Source organism: Penicillium paradoxum (genome assembly GCF_028828445.1).
Source record: "Penicillium paradoxum strain IBT 22861 chromosome Unknown utg000004l_segment0_segment0, whole genome shotgun sequence".
NCBI lineage: Eukaryota > Fungi > Ascomycota > Eurotiomycetes > Eurotiales > Aspergillaceae > Penicillium > Penicillium paradoxum.
This window is the reverse complement of record NW_026643182.1, coordinates 6,936-18,913: the sequence shown is the minus strand read 5'-3', so window position 1 is coordinate 18,913 and position 11,978 is coordinate 6,936. Positions and strand designations below refer to the sequence as shown.

General features: G+C 39.3%; 3 protein-coding genes across 3 annotated transcripts; 2 read left to right on the top strand and 1 right to left on the bottom strand.

Annotated features, from left to right (window-relative positions):
• Positions 1-207: 207 nt before the first annotated feature.
• erg9 (bifunctional farnesyl-diphosphate farnesyltransferase/squalene synthase) lies at positions 208-1,692 on the top strand (the record flags this gene model as incomplete). The annotated part of the gene is made up of 2 exons (XM_057174828.1): positions 208-275; positions 339-1,692. 2 exons carry the CDS (start codon positions 208-210, stop codon positions 1,690-1,692), a joined length of 1,422 nt encoding a protein of 473 aa, XP_057031875.1.
• Positions 1,693-3,408: 1,716 nt separating this feature from the next.
• On the top strand, positions 3,409-4,221 carry N7457_003782 (A4/G1 family peptidase; the record flags this gene model as incomplete). The annotated part of the gene is made up of 1 exon (XM_057174827.1): positions 3,409-4,221. One exon carries the CDS (start codon positions 3,409-3,411, stop codon positions 4,219-4,221), a length of 813 nt encoding a protein of 270 aa, XP_057031874.1.
• A 199-nt stretch (positions 4,222-4,420) lies between these two features.
• Positions 4,421-5,821, bottom strand: N7457_003781 (FAD-dependent oxidoreductase; the record flags this gene model as incomplete). Its single annotated transcript, XM_057174826.1, has 2 exons — positions 4,421-5,161; positions 5,216-5,821. 2 exons carry the CDS (start codon positions 5,819-5,821, stop codon positions 4,421-4,423), a joined length of 1,347 nt encoding a protein of 448 aa, XP_057031873.1.
• Between the last annotated feature and the right edge of the window lie 6,157 nt (positions 5,822-11,978).

The following is an 11,978-nucleotide window of genomic DNA, read 5'->3' as shown; positions in this document are numbered from 1 at the left end:
CGTGGCATTTAACTTTGCTTTTAATCTGTGGCCTTTTCCCCTTTTCCCATTTCGCCCGTTCCCCCAGGTTCTGTTATTTACTTGATTCTGGGCTTCAATCGCTTCAATCTTAGGTCATCTTTCGGCCTTGTCTTGAACACTTCACATTGGGCTATAGCCTTGTCATTGTCCCGAGCATCCAGCTTACGCGCATCTTGCCCGCCCATCATGGGTCTCATCGGCAATGCTCTCTACTACTCCTTCCACCCTATGCAATTAAGGGCAATTGTTCAATGGTATGTTGTGAAATGCGCAGAACTAGCCTCCAGAGTGAGAAGTTAATCATCCATGCCACATAGGAAAGTCTGGCACAACCCGCCCCATGAACGCAACGAGAAGAACGAGACCGAGAATCAAAAGATTTGCTTCAAGTTCTTGGACAAGACCAGCCGCAGTTTCAGTGCCGTTATCAAGGAACTGCATCCCGAACTGCTGATCCCCATCTGCATCTTCTACTTGGTCCTTCGTGGGCTGGATACCATCGAGGATGACACTTCCATTCCCCTGGCTACCAAGGAGCCTCTTCTCCGTGGCTTCCAGGATATTCTGACACAAGATGGCTGGACTTTCACCGGAAACCGACCGGAGGAGAAAGACCGCGAGCTGCTGGTTCAGTTCAACCACGTCATCACCGAGTTCATGAACATGAAGCCCGAATACCAGGCCATCATCAAGGATATCACCGAAAAGATGGGCAATGGCATGGCTGACTATGCCGTGAAGGCAGAGAACGACGACGCCAGTGTGAAGACTAAGGAGGAATACGACCTCTACTGCTACTACGTTGCTGGATTGGTGGGTGAGGGTCTCACCCGTCTCTTTGTCGAGGCCCAGTTCGGAAACCCAGCCCTGCTGAAGCGACCCAAGTTACACAAGTCGATGGGTCTCTTCCTTCAAAAGACCAACATCATTCGTGACATTCGCGAGGATTTCGATGATAACCGACGCTTTTGGCCCCAGGAGATCTGGTCCAAGCATGTGGATAACTTTGAGGACCTCTTCAAGCCAGAGCACCTCGAGGCGGCTCTCAACTGCAGTTCGGAGATGGTTCTCAACGCCCTTGAGCACGCCGAGGAGTGTCTATTCTACCTGGCCGGTCTACGTGAGCAGAGTGTTTTCAATTTCTGTGCAATCCCGCAGTCGATGGCCATCGCCACAATGGAATTATGTTTCCGCAACCCCGATATTTTCAAGCGCAACATCAAGATCACCAAGGGAGATGCGTGTGACCTCATGCACAAGTCGACCCAGAACTTGTCTGTTCTGTGCGATAGTTTCCGAGTGTACACTCGGAGAATCCACAAGAAGAACACCCCGAAGGATCCTAATTTCTTGAAGATCAGCATTGTCTGCGGACAAATTGAAAAGTTCATTGAGACCATCTTCCCAACGCAATCAGCCGAGGCTGCAAACCGCAAGGTCTCTGGCGAGCTCACCGCGGCCGAATTGCAGAAAAAGAAGGAAGACGCCGAGAACAAGAGTGATGTCTATTTCATGATGGCTCTCATGGGCATTATCGTCGTCATCGTTGCCGGTGTTATGATCTTCGCTGCCTGGATGATGGGCGCCCGGTTCGATCTTGCTTTCAAGGAAATCACGTCCGGCAACTTCCGGCCTCCGTCTAAGAGTGCGCTCGAACACCCAGAGCTTTGATCTATCTACTGTCACATCCACGGCGTTACGACCTTTTATTGTCTAATATTTTCGATTCCCCCTCCCGGCGGCACATTGTCTTACTATTTTCTCGCCCATCTCCGGTGCCCCGATGTGTATTGATAATAACATAACTTTTTCTTCTCTCTCTATACCTTCTACATACCTTGCTAATCCTTCCAATCCCCACCCAACCTGCCTAGCACGGATGTCAAATTGCAATCCGCCCCTACCATGGTCGAGGCTGTGCCGAAGAAGTGCTTATATCGAAATGGAGATTCATCTCCCAAGCCAGTGAGTACTAGATTTTTGTCCAACGGTTCGCCCGAGGTGGCAAACATCCATTGAAGATCTGGAACATCCCTATAGCATCCGTTTAGATACCTCTTATCTATAGCTTTGAATGAAACCAAGACTCGTGTGTCCTGTGAACTTTTCCAAAAGAACTCGTGGAGAGAATCGCGTGCGAAGATTAAATGTATGGCATGCTCAAGACAAAATTGACGCAAAGCCTTTCGGAAATGAGTTGATAACATGATTGTCTTGAACCAGCGAACAGGACTGACTGGTCTTAGCATCGCTGAATCTGAATTATTGCCTTCTCTTTATCCGCTGACTCCTATATCCACTTCCAGCAGATGCAAGACGGCTCTGGCTGACCAGATCGTGCATATGCTCAGTTGCCGCAGATCAGCGCACAATAGCTGGGCAGGTTGCTGTGCTTGCCAATACACGAGGGCAGTGAATTCCAAGTCAAACGACCATTACGCATGAAATGCCCTGTTCTCGGAAGCCCATTGGAGTCCCAAACCAATACCGGACTGAGGAATGTGGACGCGTGCACGGCGCTTGGCTGGTATGCACGCTAGCCGCATCCCCCAGAGCACAGGGCGAGCTGCACGCTTCCATATCTTGTCCTGTTTCATGATGATTTACTCATCCGAGGTTTGTGGGTGTGTCATTTTGTATTGGAGCTCACTGGCCCCGAACAAAACAGTGCTCGGTTCTTTTGATGCATCGGTCGAGATGGTCATCTTGCCCGCGTTAACTACGCGAATGTACCACCGTGAAACCAACAAATCTGAAATATCCTCAACCACCAAACATCTGAATATTGAAACAATACTCATAGCTCGGAGATATTGCGATGTATGATATCTATATTGGGAGGATCTCGTGGTTCCCGGGATACGGGACCTGGCGTCGCCGATGTACATCAGATCCGTCGAGCCTAAGATATTTTTGTCCTTAGGAATGCGTCTGCCATCAAGCCACGCAAGCTTGGCCGAGTGCTCATTTGATTTAGATCTCGCCCTGTGACGATAGCGGAAATGCAGCTTTAGCCTTCATCCTCGATTGGCATTCGGCAAGAAAGGGACAAGATCAACACGTCTCCAATCGCAAGGCAATACGCATGACTCTCCGTGCTCCCCAGATGGCCCCAGTAAACCTGATTTCTTCTAATTTCATCTCTCCACTCCGGCGGATCCTCAATTACGTCTCACCTACGGAGCATAGCCTACCTACTATGCCACGAGCTCCGTTTCCCCATGCGGGTTGGGGATGGAAAGTGCCGCATGCAACCCAAATGCGATACAGGGCTGATATAAGTACCATGAGCAGTCTTCTTAATCAGTGTATATCACTTTCCAACTCTGTCACTTCTGGTCTATATTGCTCTATCGTCAGCCCAAGTCTACGCACATAACCGCCAATATGAAGATCACGACCACCATGATCTTAGCCACCGCCATGCTGGCAGGTAGCTCTCTCGCAGCCCCTGGCAGCGGTCTGGTTGAGCGTCTACAATCCCGTGGCGCTCTATCACGACAGTCAATACCCGCCAAAAAGAATGGTGTCCTGATCAAGGAAGGATTCCCAGGAGGCAATGTTCAATATAGCAAAAACTGGGCCGGCGTGGTGCGCGAGAAACCTCCCCCCAGTGCTACCTACAACGCTGTGTCGGCAACTTTCACTGTCCCCAAGCCGACAGCCACCGATGACTCTGGCAATATGCAAGCTGTATCTGCTTGGGTTGGTATTGATGGCGATACTTATTCTAAGGCAATTTTGCAAACTGGGATTGATGCCTACATCCAGGATGGCCAAGAAAGCTATGACGCTTGGTACGAGTGGTACCCCAAGAGTGCGGAGAACTTTGACCTGCAATTATCCGCGGGTGATGTGATCGTCGCAAAGGTCGAGTCATTTTCGCCCAGCGAAGGTGTTGCCATCATCGAAAACAAGTCCACCGGCAAAAGTGTGACCAAAACACTGACTGCGCCTTCGACCTCTGCCACCCTTGCCGGCCAGAATGCCGAGTGGATCGTTGAGGACTTCAACACTGGGAATACTATGGTCCCCCTGGTCAATTTTGGCAAGGTCGACTTCACCGGTGCTCAGGCCAAGGCCAATGGAGCATCATATGGCGTCAAACACGCTGCCATCCTGGACATCCAGCAGAATGGGGAAGTGAAGGCTCATGTCAATATCTTGAATGACAGCGAATTTTCTGTCACCTACCAGTAAATATGCTGTGTCTTTCCATGGAGTTTCCTCGGTTTTGGGCGTTGGTGGAGTTTCTCCTCTCTGTTCTGATTTTGCAATGGTTATATTCAATATATATGCATCTTGATAGATATACCGGAACACACGCTCTTCATAATCCGATAGGCATAGATCTTTCCTTCCCGTGTGCTAAATTCCAATAATAGATGACGATGACTGATCACAACCGCACCAACGCATGCTTGAAAATATTTTCCGGGTCATAATCATGCTGGATGCGTTTTAGGGTCTCGTAATTAGCACCGTATATTGCCTTCATGTTGACCTTGTGTGGTTCGGTGAGAGGAAGGAAGGTGAAGGATAGGATGTTCTCGGAATCTGTTCTCATGATATCCTCGTAAAAGTCCACCCCCCACGCCAGTGCTTCATCGAGCCTGTTTGAATCTGTGACCATGGGCAGTATCTCAAGCACAAAATGCGGGATCCGGGTGCCTAGAACGGAGTCCGCTGAGGGCTGCGGCGTGCCAACACGTAGTTGATGCATTCCAATGAGAGTAGGGGTGTTACTGGGCAGCATTTGTGCGTACTTGCCCAGAACTCTCACCACCTGCGGATTGAGTTCTTGCAGACTGATGGTAGAAGACTTCCCATATACCCTCGTGGGAAGCATGTCTTTGAGAGTGTGATGGAATGCAGCTATTGTGGTCAGGGAAACAGTACTCGTGGCCACGGGAGACCATTCGCTGACTTTGGCCAGCCACATCTGCCCAGTGTCGACATCTGATGATGCCCAAACAAAAAGGATTGCCAGCACTTTGCCTGTTGGACCATTAATCACAGACTGAGACAAATTGAGTTCCGAAGGAAGTCCTTCTTCTGTTTGTTGACGATAGGCGTCATTGTATCGTTTGATGGTCGCCGATATGTCGCGGGAATCGTACATTAGAATACCGGCAAGTACCTAAAGGGGTCATTGGCATCAAACCATTCTGTATTTGCCAGAGGTCTTTCATACCTGACTGAGAGGGTATACCGTAATGGTAACCTCGACGATCACACCGAGTACTCCACCACCACCGCGAATAGCGGTCAACATGTCCTCGTCTGCATCACGAACAAGTCCCTGAGCATCGACCACTTTGGCTTGGAGGATTTGGTCAGCTCCCAGGCCATACTTCGGGGTGAGGAGCCCGTATCCCCCATGAGTTGCCCAACCGACAAATCCAACACTGGAGACCAGAGGGTGTGGCACAACCAAGTCATGGCGACCCAACTCCTCGAGTAGATCTACAAAAAGCACGCCACCCCCGAGACGAGCAGTGCCGTTGTCACGGTTGACATGGATGTAGGCTATCTCCCGCAGGTCAATAGTCACTGCATCCTGCACCTGGGATCGACCAAACATGTCATGACCACCTACCCGAACGGAGAATGGAAAGTTGTTTTCTTTCAGAACCCGGACGAGGCCAGCCACATCTTCAGCTGAACCGGGTCGCATAATCATCGCTGGGACTATGGTATTAATCACATAACCCTCACGTAGACTCTCAAAGTCTGGGGATGAAGGACTAGCATGATGGATGCCGGGGTGTTTGGCGAGGAAGTCGCTGAGTTGGTCCATGCTTGTCGGTAAGCTGAGAAGGTTACCCCTTATATTCGGGTGATGGTTGATTTATATGTGTCTCTAGTGCCTGTCAGAACACTTGGAGTAGGCCGGGTCACAAGCGTACCTTATTGGATCGAATCTAGAACCCCTACGGGGCTATAAAACCCAAGCGAAAACGACGTAAGTGGACCAGAAGGCCACAATGTAGTTGACGGCCTCGTATCTTCCTTAGCATGTTGGGGCCTAATCGCTTAGATTTTGGGCGTAAAAGGTGAGGCATCACTGGGTAATAAGTTTCCGCTTGGACCGTAACAGGGTCTACAAGGCGCGTAAAAGGCTCTACGAAAGCGTATAGCGCTCAAGGGTTGGTTTCATGGCATATAAATCGAATTTGTTACCTCAATATGCCCAACTTTGGGCCTCTCTTAACACCGCTCATGAGTCTGTCAGGTGTCTCCCTCAGTCTATAGCTTCGTAGTTTAGTCTCAGCATTCTAGCGGTTTAACTAAATTGTTTGGAGTCAGGTGACTCCTCCTTCCTCGCCGTGCTATAAGAAGCTCCTTCTCCTAGATAGTTTCCTTCCCTTCTTCTCTGCTGTAGACGAATATAGGATTTCCAGTCTCTCTCTCTCTCTTTGTAGCGTAGAGTCTGGTCCTGTCTATTAGGTTATGAGTACCTTGCTTCGTATATCTTGTGATCTTACGGTCCGTATGCACCCCTTCTGCTAGGTTCGTCTACTAGCAATTTTTTCTATTAATAACAAGCTTTTCGCTAAGTCGATAACCCCTCTTTTCTACTGATAATAAGCTTTTCGCTAAGTTAGTATCTCTTTCTCGTTAATAATAAGCTCCTACTAAGTCGATATTTTTTACTCTCGACGATAAGCCTTTATACTAAGTCGATAGTCTTTACGTATTAATAGTAAGTTTTTCTACTAGGTTAACGACTTTATCTTCTTTCTATTAATTATATCGCCTTCCCCGTTATATAATTATTCTTTTATTATTAATAATAAGCCTCCTAGCTAAGTCGATAATATAGATCTCCTTAAGGCTACTTCTAATAAGGAAAAGGAGTTCTATATTTCTAAAGTTATTATTAAGCTTAAGGGTAAGAGTAACTTCTCGGTATAAAAATTTAATATTCTTAAGGCTCTTAGGACTATTAACTCTAGTTATATTTTATTTCTTAAAGGGTCTATTCCTAAACCTATAGCTCCCGATCTCCTTAACGCTTCTAAAACGGTAATTCGTTAAATACTTACGTTTAGTTCTAAGTTTAAACCGGAGGAGGTTCCTAGTAACTTAGTAAAGGAAAAGATTAGAGTAGTTAAACGCTTAAATACTCTAATACTATAGGAATATAATAAGGAGAAAAATATCTAGAATAGGACGAATTCTAGTATCTATCTTTATATTAGATTAACCCTTAAATCTATTCTACTATCTTTAGTTTTATATATTTTAGATACCTAAGAAATTATAGACGTTCTAGATAAAAACTACTTTATTATCTTTTATTAAACTATTTTTATATAGTAATAAAGGCTTACTTAACTTCGATACTAAGGGAATAATATATAAGATTTTATATAATATTTCTAGGAAGCCCTCTATAAACTAAAGGAATTTATAGGTAGTATTTATAAATAGTATAAGTTTTACTTCTTTCTTTCTATAATCTCGGAGAACTCTTATTATAGTACTTTTATCTAGAATATAATTATCTCTAATAGCTCGATAGATTAGATTTATCGAGAGTTTATATAGTCTAAGAATACTATTAGGGCTTATAAGATTAGTATTAAGGCTTCGTACTTAGCTAATTCTACTTTAAAAGATAATAAGTCCTTATCTAGTAATTCTAATAATAGTAAGAAGTAGGATAATAAGGCTAGTAATAAGGATAAGAATATATAGGATTCTAAGAATAATAATAAAGGTAAGAAAAAGGACGGAAAATAGTAAGGTTAATAATAATATAAGCGTAAGAATATTATTTATTATAAATATTATAATACTATAGGTAATTATTTTACTAGGAGATATTCTTTAAGACCTATCTTATTAAATATTATATAAATATAGTAACCTATATAATTATAGTAAATTTAATAAGTTTCTATACCTATATCTAGTTAGATAATTAGTATAGTTAATAGTTAGGGTTAGATAGTTATAATTTCTCCTTAATAGTAGTAGAGACCTTAGGTAAATACTATATTTATATAACCTAGACCTTTAGTACTATCTAGACCTTCTATACTACCTAGTAATCCTATTTTTAAATATAATAATCTTTTTTCTAATACTATTAGTTTAATTATTTCTTAGGAAGATTAATATATTTCTAATAGAAATAATCTTACTCGTTAGATACTTAATTCTAGTACTTCTACTTATATAATACCTTATTAGTCTATATTTAATAGCTTTTATAAATATATATTTCTTATACGAACTACGACTAGCGATATTTTTTATACTAAAGGTTATAGTAATATAATTATATAATTAAATTCTATAAATATAAATAAGCGTCTAGGTACTCTTTATCTTAAAAAAGTATAGCTTACTCTAGCTCTAAAGTCTAGCTTAATTTCTATCTCGGATCTCGATAAAAATAGTATTACTACTCTATTTAAAAAAGGGGTTATAAAACTACTAAGCTAAGGAATTAAAATTATATATACTAATATTAAAGGCGAGTATTATTAGCTAAATTATCTTAGTATAGAAAGGCTTAATACTATACTAGAAGTGAATCTAATTTAGTATATTATTCCGGTATCTATATCTATAGTTTCTATTTCTTATTATATAAAATCTATTACTATTAACTTAGCTTATCGCTACGCCTATTATACCGGTAAGGCTAAGATAAGAAAGATAGAAACCTCGGCTAAGGGTATATACCTAATTCTAGATATAGAAGTAATTTATCCTTATATACTATATATTAAAGGAAAAGGATATACCCTCCCCTTTAGGAAAGAAAGAGCTATTCGTACTAAACCCGGGGATATACTCTATATTAATATTTAAGGTCTAATTTCTATTACTTTATATAGAGAAGAGCGCTATTTTATAACTTTTATAGATAATACGTCCCGCTTTATATAGACTTTCTTACTTAAGTCTCGTTTAGAGATTATAGAATACTATATATAGATCGAGACTTACTTATAGACTTAACTTAACTATATAGTTAAGAGAGTTTATAGTAATAATATAGCTAAGTATAAACTACTCGCCGAATACTTAGTAAACCGGGGGGTTATTTAGGATTTAACTCCTTCTTATACTAAGTAGCTAAATAGTATAGCTAAAATTAAGAATCGCTATCTTATTAAACCTCTTATTATAATTATAGCGGAATATTAGCTACCTAAATACCTATAGGGTCTACTACTAAAAGATATTAACTATATAATAAACTATCTATTTTATAGTAAGGTTTAAATAACTTCTTATAAAGCCCTTTTTAGTAGAAAGCCTAATCTTTTAAATCTATAAGTCTTAGGCTACTAATACTAGTTTCTAATTCTAAAAGAAAAACGTAATACTAAGCTCGATCCTTATATAGAGAAAGTAAGACTAATAAGCTATAATAAAGAAGGATATTACGTTTTATATAATATATATACTAAGAAGTTAGATAGATCTCGTAATATTATTTTTAATAAATCTCTATCTCTAACTATTTTACCTATTCTAGCTTATAAACTAGATCTTACTTAATAGTATTATAGTAATTAATATAAAGGATCTTATAATAACCCGTTATCTAAAAGGTTTATTTCTATTAATTTTTTATAATTAGTATATAAATATAAGTCTATACCTAATCGTACTAATACTAGTTCTTCTTAATTCTATACTAAAGGCGTACCTTCGGATCTAGCTTATCCTATTCCTATACTAATAAGCTCTATATTATCTCGTCCGGTATTTTATTAGTTCTCGTCCTTTCGCTAACCCTCCTCTTCTCTCTCGCTAACTATAGAAGAAGTTATAGATAAAAGCTTTTTTCCGTCTAAGGATCCTCTAACTTAATCGATTCTTAAACCTATTAAAATAGAGGGTAGTTTTAGAAATAGTATAGAGGTATAAAGTAAGAAGGAATATAGTATTTATTTTAATATAGATAAACTAGGGGTTCTTATAGAATCTTAGGTAGCTTCCCGGTAGTCTAGAGAATTAGATATATAATAATCGGATTAGACTAATTAATCTTAATTACGCTATTTAACTAGGATTAGGAAGCCTTCTCGCGCTTATCTAGAAAGCCTAGATTCTTATACTCTTTACGATATAGGTATTACTATATTTCTTACTAAAAATATAGATATCCTAGAAACTCTTTACGTATATACTATATCTAAAAAGTAATAGTCTAATAAGTCTCCCTCTAAATCTAGATATATACCTAAAATATAGAAGTAAGCTATAAATTATAAGAATAAAGATAAATAGTTAGTTACTATATACTAAGAGATCTCTTAGTATATTATTAATAGTATTTAGAGAGTTATTAAAAGATCGAAAAAACGTCGTAAACCTCTTACTCTTTATTAGGTATAGACTATTAAATATAATAATCGCTATAAGGCTCGCCTAGTAGTACGTAGTTTTCGATAAGTCGAGGGTTAAGATTTTTATAAGGTTTACGCTATTATTATAAAGCTAATATTTTTTAAAGTCTTTATTACTATTACTATATTAAAAGGCTAGCCGATATATTATCTCGATATTATTACTACCTTCCTTAATACGGAAATTAGAGAACCTATTAAAATAAAACTTCCCGAAATCGTACGGGATAAGTATCCGGGAAAGTACGGTTTACTAATAAAAACACTATATAGACTAAAGTAGAGCCCTCGAGAATAGTATATTTTACTACGAGATATCTTAATAGCTATAGATTTTTAGAAACTTTAGGCTAATTACTTAGTTTTTATAAAAGATCGCTTATTTATACTAATCTATATAGATAATCTCTTAATTTTAAGCCCTTCCGAGGATCTAATTAGCTAATTTAAAAAGGATATTTCTATACGTTTTAATATTTTAGATAAAGGTCCTATAGATAGATATCTAGGAATTAATATTATATATAATCCCGATAGCTCTATCTCTCTCTCTTAGAAATATTATATTAAAAAGAACTTTATATATTTCGGTATAATAGACTATAATCCTATTTTAATTCCCTTTTATAAGAAAGAAATTCTTATTCCTTATACTAAAAATAAGGGTTTTACGACTATAATTAAAATATAGTTCTACTAGATAAGGATCGGTACGTTAGTCTAGTTAATAATTTTAATACGTCCTAATATCGCCTTTACGACTATAAAGCTAGCTTATTATATAAAAAATCTAGGTAGATAGTACGAGACTACTCTTAAAAGAATCTTCCGCTATCTTATAGGTATTAAGAATATAGTTATTACGTATACTTTATATTCTACTAATCCTAATTTTAGTCCTAATCTTAATATTAATCTTAGTTCTATAAAACTACTAGATTTTTATAATACTAACTAGGCTAGCCTATATTCCGTAAAGGGACTATCTACCTCGGGTTTTATTTTTAAGCTCGCTAGAGGACTAATCTTATAGACCTCGAAAAAGTAAGCCTATATTACCCTTTCTAGTACTAAAAGTAAGTATATCGTAGAAACTCTTACGGTTTAAGAAGTAATCTAGCTATTATAGCTTTTAACGGAACTAGGTATTAAGGATCTTATTAAAAAGCCTATTCCTATATATATAGATAATAATAGTGTAATTACACTAGCTAGTAACCCGGAATTCTATACTAATACTAAGTATATCGGTATAAGATATTATAAGCTCTATAAGGAAGTTAATACGGGAAGAATTAATTTTAAGAAGATTCCTATAGTAAAGATAGCTATAGATAGTATAACGAAGCCTCTTATAAAGGTTATATTTTAACGCTAGATTAGTTAACTAGGTTTAGCTAATAGGAAAAAGCTATTTGCATAAGCTGACCTAGGAGGTTCTTTATTACTACGTTTAAAAAGAAAAAGACTAGTTTTGATCCTAAGAGTTTAGGGGGTTTCTTAGCTTATGGGGGGTTTTTTGGCTTCTTCGCATGGCTTATGGGGGGTGTTTGGAGTCAGGTGACTCCTCCTTCCTCG